Source organism: Bos mutus, chromosome 18, assembly GCF_027580195.1.
Source record: "Bos mutus isolate GX-2022 chromosome 18, NWIPB_WYAK_1.1, whole genome shotgun sequence".
Taxonomy (NCBI): Eukaryota; Metazoa; Chordata; class Mammalia; order Artiodactyla; family Bovidae; genus Bos; species Bos mutus.
The window spans coordinates 46,618,537-46,630,816 of NC_091634.1; the positions used below are offsets into that span (position 1 = coordinate 46,618,537).

The 12,280-nt window shown below is 37.8% G+C and overlaps 1 protein-coding gene across 2 annotated transcripts in view; it reads right to left on the reverse strand.

Annotated features, from left to right (window-relative positions):
- The window catches only part of PHKB (phosphorylase kinase regulatory subunit beta), a 227,914-nt gene that overhangs the window by 84,689 nt on the left and 130,945 nt on the right, over positions 1 to 12,280 (reverse strand). For both annotated transcript variants that reach the window (XM_070388471.1, XM_070388472.1), the window contains one exon: positions 2,058 to 2,152. In XM_070388471.1, coding sequence (XP_070244572.1) covers positions 2,058 to 2,152 — 95 coding nt within the window. The remainder of the gene's footprint in view (positions 1 to 2,057; positions 2,153 to 12,280) is intronic.

Genomic DNA, 12,280 nt, shown 5'->3' on the forward strand with positions numbered 1-12,280 from the left:
TGGACTGTAGCCCACCAGACTCCTCTGTCCATGGGATTTCCTAGGCAAGAATACTGGAGTGGGTTGCCAGGAGATGTCTCTTATTTCTGAGAAATGTCTGAACTTTACTACTCTACATATTTTTCTGACATTTGGCAGGATCAATTCCCAAAGATCAGTTAATTCCAGGATCTGACTTAGTTAATCATGATTGAAAGGCCACTGACACCAGCATTTCAAGTAGAGAGCCATGTCTGACTTCATATTTCACCAAGCCAAGTCAGCTAGTCCCAACAATGTCTATGAGCATGCTATGTCTTGGCTACTGCTTACACAGCTGAGAAAGTGGCAAAGGCACCTCACTATTTTATATACTACCACAACCAAGCTCCCAGTAGGGTAGAGCAATGACACCTCCCACCAATTTTCTGCTGCCAGCCCTTCCTATGATCTCCCTGTCAGAAACATACAACCCTGCACAGATGTAATAATCCCCACTCGGCTGCAAGAGAGAAGCCTCTGTCCTGGCCCTAGAAAAAGGCTCTTAGATAGGATGTAGCTCCACATGGGAGGCATAAATGATTTCCATATAATAAGTACACTTAGAATAAATGCTCTATAAAATTCACTCTCACTCACATGTACCCTGATTTTTTGAGTGGGCAAGAGCATTGCAAGTATATTGTATGTAAAAAATTATACATAACCCGCGGCCCTCATCATATGTGGCAAGCATGAAGTAAATGTTTTAACTATTCATTATGTTAGCTGTGTGCTTTGATGTAATCTGGTTCCTGCCCCTATACCTCAAATCTGTGACCAACAGGTCACTTTATATTCTAAAAAAGGCCTTGAGATTTCATCACCCTAGAAGTGGGTCACACATGCTATGTAAATGAAACATACCAGTCTTAAAATGGCTCAGAGTCACAGCACTAGGCAATATGAAGTAAAATACATTTCCACTTTCCCATTTCTTCAGGTAAAATTGCATGTCTCAAATACATCCAGAATGTACACTTGTACTGCAGTGAGACAAGTGTTAAATAAGGACAAAGGCCAAATCTCTTCCTTATATGGGAACTAATAGATCAGCATAAAATCTCTACCACATATTAACACAGGCATTTTTATGTTCCTGAGAAAATCTTAACATTTACTTAAAAGTCTCCCCCAAAGTTTTTCATCTATAAACCACTCATAGTAACTAGATGTTTTGTTGAGGACCAGCAAAAGCAGCAGAGAAATAGTGTGAAAGAACCTACTAATGAGGCTAGGTGGCTTTCCCTTTCTCTCATTAAAAGAAGTATTTATGTGTGTGTGTTTGTGTATTATACATATATTTAAAGTAAAAGGAGCATTTTATAATGCTAATTTGTAAGCATATTTTCTGTTACCGATGATGCTATTCTTATTAAATACATTTTAACTGCTTGGAATCCCAGGCACATACTCAGGTTCATTCCCTCTCTCCTCAGGCAGTTTCAACAATCCACACAACATTTTCATTTTAACAGTCGTCATTACTGGTATCATTTAATACTTGAGGGTATGCTCAAGTCAACATCAATCTTGCTGATCCTGCAAACACTTATTTTGTTGACACAACACAGTCTGAATCTATAGCTCCTAAATGTAAAAAAAAAATTTTAACTATTCCTTTCCCTGACATGTCACCAAGTACTAAGATCAGCTCTGTCCATCACTTAGGCCTATCACAGAGACACATCACTAGATAGACATCAAGCATGGGGTGGGGGGCGGGCGTTCATGTAACGGTGCCATCTCATCTGTCCCAGTGCTACCCACACATAAATCTTCTCAAAGACATTTGCTACTGTAAAGTCAACCACTGTGAAGGTGAAAATGTTTACCTGTGAGACATCTTGTTGGAAACATCCGACTCATACCTTCTCATTAACAAATAACCTTTACCACAAGTAAATCTTAACTAACCAGAACAGAGAAATGCCTTGCTCTCACAAGGAACAATAAAAACCCATTTAGAATAAAATTTATGCTTTAATTAAGCTTTAACTGTCTGGATGACTCTAAATCATAAAATAAAATCTCTTTACCTGATTGGAAAACCTCATGCTCACATTTCGTTGATTCTGTAGAGGGACAAAACGCTGAACAGGATCAATGTCTTTAGGACTAATTAATTCATCAGCTGAAAAAAAAGAAGGGAAATTACTAGATCAACAATGTATCTATACAACACTATAAACCAACTAGACCTAACAGGTGTTTATAGAACACTCCATTAAACAAGAGCAGAATATATGTCCTTCTCAATATGCAAGCAACATCTTTCACATACCAGACCATAAAATAAGCTTCAGTAAATATACAGGATTTAAATCATACAAAGTATATACTTCAACCACAATAGAATGAAATTAGAAATCAATACCAGAAAGAAGTCTGAGAAGTTCACAAACTAAAATTAAATAATACATTCCTAAATAACCAATGGGTTGGAAAAGAGAAAGTAGGAAATACTTTCTAATATACTTTCTGATGATGATTGAAAAAGAAGACACAACATACCAAACTGTAGGGGATTTAGGTAAAGCAATGCTCAAAGGGGAATTCATAGCTGTAAATGTATATATTAAAACAGAAGACTCTCAAATCAATGTTATATTTCACATTAAGACAACAGATGAAAAAGAGCCAAGTAATCAAAAGCATGCAAGAGGAGTATAGTATCAGATCAGATCAGATCAGTCGCTCAGTTGTGTCTGACTTTTTGTGACCCCATGAATCACAGCACGCCAGGCCTCCCTGTCCATCACCAACTCCCGGAAAACAGAAGACTCTCAAATCAATGTTATATTTCACATTAAGACAAAAGATGAAAAAGAGCTAATTAATCAAAAGCATGCAAGAGGAGTACAGTATAAATGAAACCAAATAGATTCTTGAAAAACTCAAAAGTTGACAAACCTTTAGATAGACTAACCAAGGGAAAAAAAAAAGAAGAAGACTTAAATTACTTACTCAGGAGTGAAACTAGGAACATTACTACTGATTTTAAGAATTCCAAGAGAATATTCTCAAAAAATGTATGCCAACAATTTAGATAACCAAGATAACATGAGCAAATTCCTAGAAATACATACACTACAAAAAATGATTCAAGGAGGAAAAGAAAATATGAACAGATGTTTAACAACTAGTGACTGAAACTTTTCACACAAAAAATGTCCAGGATCATGTGGCTTCACTGATGAATTCTATTAAACAGCTAAAGAAGAATTAAAGCCAATCTCCCACAAAATTTTACAAAAACGAGTAGAGGGATACTTTCCAACTCATTCTAAGAGGCCATTATTACCCTAAAACAGAAATCAAAGACACCACAAGGAAAGACAATCACAAATCAAAATCTCTTCTGAATATAGACACAAAACTACTCTATAAAAACACTAGCAAACATACAAAAATTACTACATACCATGACCAAATGGGACTTATCCTATAAATGCAAGAATGGCTTAACATCCCTAAATCAGTTATTGCAACTCCCCATATCAACTGAAAAAAGGATAAAAAACTACATGACAATCTCAGCAGACACAGAAAACATTTGACAAAATTCAACATCCTTTCATTATGGGTAAAAAGCTTTCAGCAAACTAGGGATAGACAGGAACTTCCTCAATCTGATAAAAAGGCATCTATGAAAAATCCAATCACTAATGTCATCAGTTCAGTTCAGTGCAGTCGCTCAGTCATGTCCGACTCTTTGCGACCCCATGAACCACAGCACGCCAGGCCTCCCTGTCCATCACCAATTCCTGGAGTTCACTCAGACTCACATCCATCGAGTCAGTGATGCCATCCAGCCATCTCATCCTCTGTCGTCCCCTTCTCCTTCTGCCCCCAATCCCTCCCAACATCAGTCTTTTCCAATGAGTCAACTCTTCCCATGAGGTGCCCAAAGTACTGGAGTTTCAGCTTTAGCATCATTCCTTCCAAAGAAATCCCAGGGCTGATCTCCTTCAGAATGGACTGGTTGGATCTCCTTGCAGTCCAAGGGACTCTCAAGAGTCTTCTCCAACACCACAGGTCAAAAGCATCAATTCTTCAGTGCTCAGTTTTCTTCACAGTCCAACTCTCACATCCATACATGACCAGAGGAAAAACCATAGCCTTGACTAGACGGACCTTTGTCGGCAAAGTAACGTCTCTGCTTTTGAATATGCTATCTAGGTTGGTCATAACTTTTCTTCCAAGGAGTAAGCATCTTTTAATTTCATGGCTGCAGTCACCATCTGCAGTGATTCTGGAGCCCCAAAAAATAAAGTCTGACACTGTTTCCACTGTTTCCCCATCTATTTCCCATGAAGTGATGGGACCAGATGCCATGATCTTCATTTTCTGAATGTTGAGTTTTAAGCCAACTTTTTCACTCTCCTCTTTCACCTTCATCAAGAGGCTTTTTAGTTCCTCTTCACTTTCTGCCATAAGGGTGGTGTCATCTGCATATCTGATGTTACTGATATTTCTCCTGGCAATCTTGATTCCAGCTTGTGCTTCTTCCAGCCCAACATTTCTCATGATGTACTCTGCATATAAGTTAAATAAGCAGGGTGACAATATACAGCCTTGACGTACTCCTTTTCCTATTTGGAACCAGTCTGTTGTTCCATGTCCAGTTCTAACTGTTACTCAATGGTAAAAGAATGCTTTGCCCCAAAGATCAGGAATCAAGACAATAATGTCTGCACTTGCCACTTCCATTCAACTTTATACTGGAAGTTCTAGTCACAGAAATAAGGCAAGAAAAAGTAATAAAAGGCATCCAGAATGAAAGGTAGAAGCTACAGTAATTAAAACAATGTGGTACTGCCATAAAGATAAGAGATCAGTGGAACAGACGAGTCCAGAAATAAACCCTTCCATTACAGTCAACCGATTTTTGACAAGGGAGCCAAAATAATTCAGTAGGGAAAGAATAGTTTTCTCACCCACACAAAGTACTAGGAAAGGGAATATACAAAAGCAAAAGAATGAAACTGGATCTCTTTACACAAACTACAAAAATAAAGGCAAATTAGATTAAAAAGTTAAAAGTAAGAGCTAAAAGTATAAAACTGTTAGAAGAAAATATGAGTAAATCTTTGTAACTTTGTATTAGATAAAATTACATCAAAACATATGTAACAAAGAAAAAATGAGATAAACTGGATTTTGTCAAAATTGTAAGCTTTTGTGTCTCAAAGAATACCATCAAGAAAGTAAAACAACAGCCCAAAGAATAGGAGAAAATATCTGAAAACCACATAATTTGTAAGTGACCTGTATCTTGAACATACAAAGAACTCTTACAACTTAACAATAAAAAGACAAATAACCTAATTTAAAAATGGCTACAGTATCTGAATAGACATTTCTCCAAAGAAGATTTACTGTAAACATATGAAAAGATGCTCTGACAGTATCAGTCATTTGGGAAATGCTTATCAACACCACAATGAGATAGATAAAACCTCATATCCATTAGGACAACACCAAAAAAAAAACAAGAATAAGGGTTGGGGAGGACACAGAGAAATTAGAACCCTTATACACTGCTGGTTGGAAGCCAAATTGGTATACCTACTTTGCAAAATAGTTTAGAAGTGCTCCAAATATTAAACATAGAGTTACTATAAGACTCAGTAATTCTACCCCTAGGAATCAGGGTAGGAAATGAAGGGAAATAAAAACATATGTCAAACAATAACTTGTTCATGAAAGTTTATAGCAGCATTATCATATAGTCCATAGGGTCACAAAGAGATGGACATGACTGACTGAATCTCACTTCACTTCACGTGGCATCAGACTTTACTTTCACAACCAGACACATCCACAACTGTGCGCTGTTTCCACTTTGGCTCAGCCTCTTCATTCCTTCTGGAGTCATTTCTTCACTCTTCTCCAGTAGCATATTGGCCACCTACTGACCTGGGGAGTTCATCTTTCAGTGTCATATCTTTTAGCCTTTTCATACTGTTCATTGGGTTCTCAAGGTAAGAATGCTGAAGTGGTCTGCCATTCCCTTCTCCACTGGATCACGTTTTGTTAGAACTCTTCACCATGACTTGTCCAACTTGGGTGGCCCACCACTGCATGGCTCATAGTTCAATCAGTTAGACAAGGCTGTGATCCATGTGATCAGTTTGGTTATTTATTACATGATTTGAGGTATATATAAAATGTCCAGAATAGGCAAATCTATAAAGTAGACTAATGACTGTCTAATGCTGGTGGAAGGATGAAGTGATTAAAGGTAATGTAGGGAATGACTGATAAAGGGTATAGGTTTTTTTGTAAGGGGTGATGAAAATATTCTAAAATTGATTGTGGTTATGGTTGCACCCCTTCTCCTGCCCCAGCTAGCTCTAATGGTAAAGAACCTGCCTGCCAGTGCAGGAGACATAAGAGACTTGGGTTCGATCTCTGGGTTGGGAAGATCCCTTGGAGGAGGAAATGGCAACCCACTCCAGTATTTTTGCCTGGGGAATCCCAGGAACAGAGGAGTTTGAAAGTGAAAGTCGTTTAGTCATGTCCAGCTTTTTTCGACCACATGGACTATACAGTCCATGGAATTCTCCAGGCCAGAATACTGGAGTGGGTAGCCTTTCCCTTCTCCAGGGGATCTTCCGAACCCCGGGATAGAATCCAGGTCTCCCACATTGCAGGTAGATTCTTTACCAGCTGAGCCACAAGAGAAGCCCCAAAATACTGGAGTGGGTAGCCCTTCCCTTCTCCAGCAGATAGCGGGCTACAGTCCATGGGGTCTCAAAGAATCGAACGTGACTGAAGCGACTTAGCACGCATGGTTGCACAAGCCTGTGGATATGCTAAACACAACTGAAAGGTAAACTTTAAATAGGCGAAATGTTTGTAATTTTAAGTCAGCAAAGTTGTTCTAAAATCATGAGTTTGCAGTCTCAGGAAGAAAACTAGATCCTTGAGGGAAGACAGTGTTTCCTAACACTAAATTCTGAAAGATGTTTCTAAGATGGAGCATTTTTTAGGGGGCACTGACCAGCATAAGGGCAATGTCTTTGACTGCTGTTATAGTATAATATGGAAGCTCTTTTCATGTTTTAGTTCCTTATGGTAACTCTGGATAAAATACAAAGATACATGGAAGACAATTTAGTGTGTTTGGGAGGGGTGGGTGAGAAGAAGGTACTAAGTCAATGTTCTCTGCTGTTTTCCGCTCTAATGTACCTCAGAGAGACCCAGTGACACCTGGGGCTCTCTGTAGCATGGATTCTCTGAGGGCCTGGAGGTGACTATGCTGGGAAGGAGCAGTGTGGGGGGGAGGATCCTCAAATTTAATTCTGAATAACCTCTTTGGTGTGCAAGTTGGCAGTATGTATGCAAATTTAAAGCAAGCATACTCTCTGACCCAGCAATTAGCATATCTTAAAGTTTCTGTTATGCTCAGACATGTGAAAGTTAACTGAATAATAAATCAAAAAAAAAGAATCCAACTTCTCCTAAAATGAGTCAGTAGGTGTTTATTTTTACTGCAATTAAACTATGAAAATGCTCATTTCATTTTGATCTTCAGTTCTATGCTGATTATATAAAACAGGTTGTTATGTGGTAGCCTGGATGGCAGGGGGGTTTGGGGGAGAATGGATACATGTCTATGTACGGCTGAGTCCCTTTGCTGTTCACCTGAAACTATCACAACATTGTTAATCAGCTATACCCCAATAAAAAGTAAAAACATAAAATAAAAACAAGCTGAGTTTTATACATATTTATCCAAGCATAATATTAAAAAAAATTACAGCCCATCTACCATAGCTTTTTAGGTACTGTTTTTAGGCAGTGAATAATTCTGAAAAACAAAGGAGGGAGTCAACCACAAAAATGATAGTAAATTCTTTACAGCTTTGGGACTGTTTCCCACTGTATTTCTATCCTGGGGCAATTTCAGGGCACACGTACAATGTTATCTAGTAGACAAAAAACAAAGGTGTCCTTAGAAACTCTTGGAAGATATTTTTCATAGTGATAAAAACGAAAATAATAGAATAGTAAGAAAACGGAGGAGAAACAGCAGCAGAACAGCCACAGAAGCCACCACAGCCACTGCTGCCTCTGCAGCAGCAGCCACAGCATCATTTTGCACTTACTCCATTCTTGGCATTGTTTAAGCATTTCACATACATTAATCCTCAATACGCCCTTATCTTACAGATGGCAAAACACAGGCATTGGGTGGTTAAGCAACTGGCACATGGCTAGAAAATGACAGAATTTCGATTCAAACATAATAGTCTCTTCAGAGTCTCCTGACCACATATTAATCTTACCCTTTAAGAACAATGATATTCTATACGATGGAAAAGATAACCAAGAGGTGGAAACAGTAAACAATTTAGGCCTTGATATGTCATCCTTTTCCTACCCCAATCAGGGAGTGTATTATAGGATATTCTCTCTCTCTGAAAAAAATATACTTTTGCAATTTAAACCAAGTTAACATGGGCTTGATTATGCCAAATATTGGCATGTGATTTCAATTTATTAATATTAGTTTAGTTTATGCTGCAGGGTTGATTAATACAGTGATATTCTAAATAGTAGCATATTATTTCCCCTTCTTATTTGTCTGATCACTGAGATGTGAAAAAATTTTCATTACCAACAAGCATTTTACATAATTAATGTTTCACTGTCATTCTATAGAAATGAATTGTATCTTTATTGTTATTTATAAATGATGACAGATAAATTAAGAAATCTTAAATCCTTGGAAAGCATAAGTGCTAATTTATTAACAGTGATATGAATCAAACAGACAACCAAATCTTGAAAAAGCTTATTTCTTTGCATTTCCTTCTCATTTCTCTTTTTGTACTATACCTGTATATCTAGCTTCATGTACCAATTTATACCACCTGTTCATCTATAACCCACAGGCTGTATGATTCTTATTCATGTCTATACCACACTACCTAGCATAGCACTGGCATCTGGTAGGCGCTCAAGAGACTTATTAAACAAAATAATAAATTGGTGGGTTAACAAATCTGGATACATTAATTGCCACAATCACTAATTTCCATATGGTAAAAGTGATAAATACCTTAAAAGATCAAGTTAAAAGACATTCCTCCCCACCCTGTTAGGGGAAGCACGCTGACTGAAACCGCCCACCCTGGCCAGGCCCTTTAGTAACCATTCGCATGGGTTGTTTCATGACAGCAGAGCCTGGTAAGGCATACGGAACTAATAAGCCACCACCAACCGGAAGAGTTCTGGAAAGGTCAAAAGGAGATACCGCGTGTCTGTCCACTTTCCAGAATCCCTCTCGCTAGCATCCATCTTGGCTGAACGATGCGTGCACCACCAGGAAAGACTCTGAATTAGAATGATTGGCCAAAGACCACGCGGAAACTAATCCCATCACCATAAAACCCGAGACTGTGAGCCATGCTGCAGAGCAGTTCTCCTGCGTTCCCTTACTCTACTGCTCTCCGCCTGGGTGCCCTTTCCCAATAAAATCTCTGGCTTTGTCAGCACATGTGTCTCCTCGGACAATTCATTTCCGAGTGTTAGACAAGAGTTCAGTTTCCGGCTCTGGAAGGGGTCCCCCTTCCTGCAACAACCCTACTGCATTGATTTTTTATCATTCAGGAGGCAAAAACAGAGCTCCTCATTGCTCCAACTATGGCACTGGTTTTCTGGTAAGATCCCTGAAAGAACTCACACCTGCCCAACTACAGAACATTTTAAAAAAAGAAACAAGGATAAAAGAGCAATGCCTTTTACATTTGACAATACAGTACCAAATCTCACAGAATCAAGTATTTCTATTAATATAAATAGGGACAGCTGTTTTTAAACCTTTAGAAGACAGATTAGGTTCATTAATATCTACATTTTTATACACAGAAAAGGTTTATGAAATATAACCTTGGTTTATCTCAAACAATAATTGTTGAGGGTAAAAACAAAAAATCCTTAGCTACAGTGATACATATTAGCAATTCATATATTAAGAAATGAGCTATGAAAAAAAAAAGAAAATGTAGATCCTCAATCTTATACATTATACCAAAAAAATCCCAAATTTATATAATGTTCTTAACTCAATTAACAGGGATCTAATACATAAAGATTTTAAATTTACTTCATCAAAAAACAGCACAAGTTGGGGACTTCCCTGGTGGTCCAGTGACTAAGACTCCAAGCTTCCAATGCAGGGGGTTGGATTTGATCTCTGGCCATGGACAGAGGAGCCTGGCGGGCTACAGTCCATGGGGTTGCAGAGAGTCAGACACGACTGAGAGACTAAGCACAGCACAGGGAACTAGATCTCAAATGCTGCAACTAGGACCCAGGGCAGCCAGATAAATAAATAAGTATTTATTAAAACCACAACAACAGCAGCACAAGCAAAGTTTAAGGGCAAACTAGGAAAATACTGAGAGGTTAAGTATACCTAATATATAAAATATTCACACAGACTGATGATAAAAACTATAAAACCAAGGTTAAGTGAGCAAAGTAAATAGGTAACTCAGAGGACACAGAAATGACTGAGAAATATGTTTTTAACCATCAGCATGCAAATAAAAATAGGATACAAATCAGTATCTTAATATGCTAGTAAAATTTTTGCTTTTAATGAGCACACTTAATGCCACAAAGGTTATATGTGACACACTGCCGTGGAGACTTCTGCATAAATCAACAGTTTATCAGTCATGGGCTGCATAACCTTGGGTGAGTTGCTAAATTCTTCTGAGCTTCAGTTACAGCATATTATACCCATCTCATAGAGAAGACAGGAGGATTTCTTAGGATAATATTTGTAAAAGGAAGAGCACAGACTATGACAGATTTTAAGGCAGTATTATCTCAGGGCAACAGTCTGACAATATATACATAGAGTCTTCTCAGGCTTGAGGCATCACTGGCTTCATGTTCAATTTTACTAATACATTCAAGGGTAGGATCAAAAACTTATATACAATTTTTCTAGCTCTACTAGCAATTCAAGTAAAAATTTTAGTTTTAAGAAAGTCATGGAAGAAAAATCTTTCAAGGTGCAACTTTTAAAGCAAAACTCTATTACATGTACTTTCAAGATGTTAGTGATGCCTACTGCACAGAAATCCTACTTTAGGTCACTGGCAATCTCATGGATACAATGAAAAAGATAAAAAAAGTGCTAAGAAATTGATGTCTTTCTGCTTGAAGTTTCCTGGAGGGTGATAGCTGGGAAAGCTCTTAGCAACCACAATGTAGAAATAAACCTGTATATTTTTATCTCTTTATCATTAACAAAACTGTGGGTTACACTGAGCAAGGTGTCAACTGTATTTGAATTTCAACAGACCAATGAAAATCCAAGACCTCAGTTTCTTATGTCCACATGCACACTAGGGGGCACTTGATCACTAACTTGAAACAGATTTCCAGGCTCAATCAGTGGTTTTTATATTTGAGGTCACTTGGTCAAGAAATATCATGAATAAAATCAAATACAAATGGACTTGTCTTAGTTACAGACATTGGGATTAGAATAAGCAGCGTATCAGAATAACTAACCTGCCCTCAGAAAGAAAGAAATATTTCCTAGGTTGTCACATTTGATTCTTATTGTAAAGCTACTGTGTATCAATCACAATGACTAGCAGGGAGAAGGCCTCTATAAATATCAGCTGGTTCACTGAGTAGATGAATGGTTAAGAAGCATCTAGGGATGCATTTTCTCCTTGTGATGTTCTGTGACTATCAGAGTACCTATAAAGAGAGCCCATATGCATCCTTAGTTGCCTGTTTAACAAGAACTATGAAACATGTTTTCACAAGTACTATTTTCCAAATGGTGGCTGAAAGGAGGAAGGAGGGTAGAAAGAAGGGCATGAAGTAGAAGAATCATTTAAGTATGTATTTGTCCCACAGTAAATGCTTCAGTATATTTTCTCGTCAATCCTTAAACTGATGATCAAGAAGATAAGAAAATTCAAGACACTTAAGCAGTAAGTGGTAGAACTTCTTTCCAAATCGTAAACTGTCTAGTTCCTAAGTTCATGGCCCCCAAACTCTTGATCTTTCCACTACAGTCCAAGATAAACATAAAGAAAAGGAAAGAAGGAAGTGAAACTAGAGGGAGGAAGAAGTGGATGAAAAACAAAGTAATGTCAGAGAAATAATCAGTATCACACGTTTAAAAGTTTGGTGGGTGTTACAAATCATTTAAAGTATAGTTTCTACTGAAAAATGAATTGAGTTTCAAAAAATGACTTACTAAACAACTTTAGGA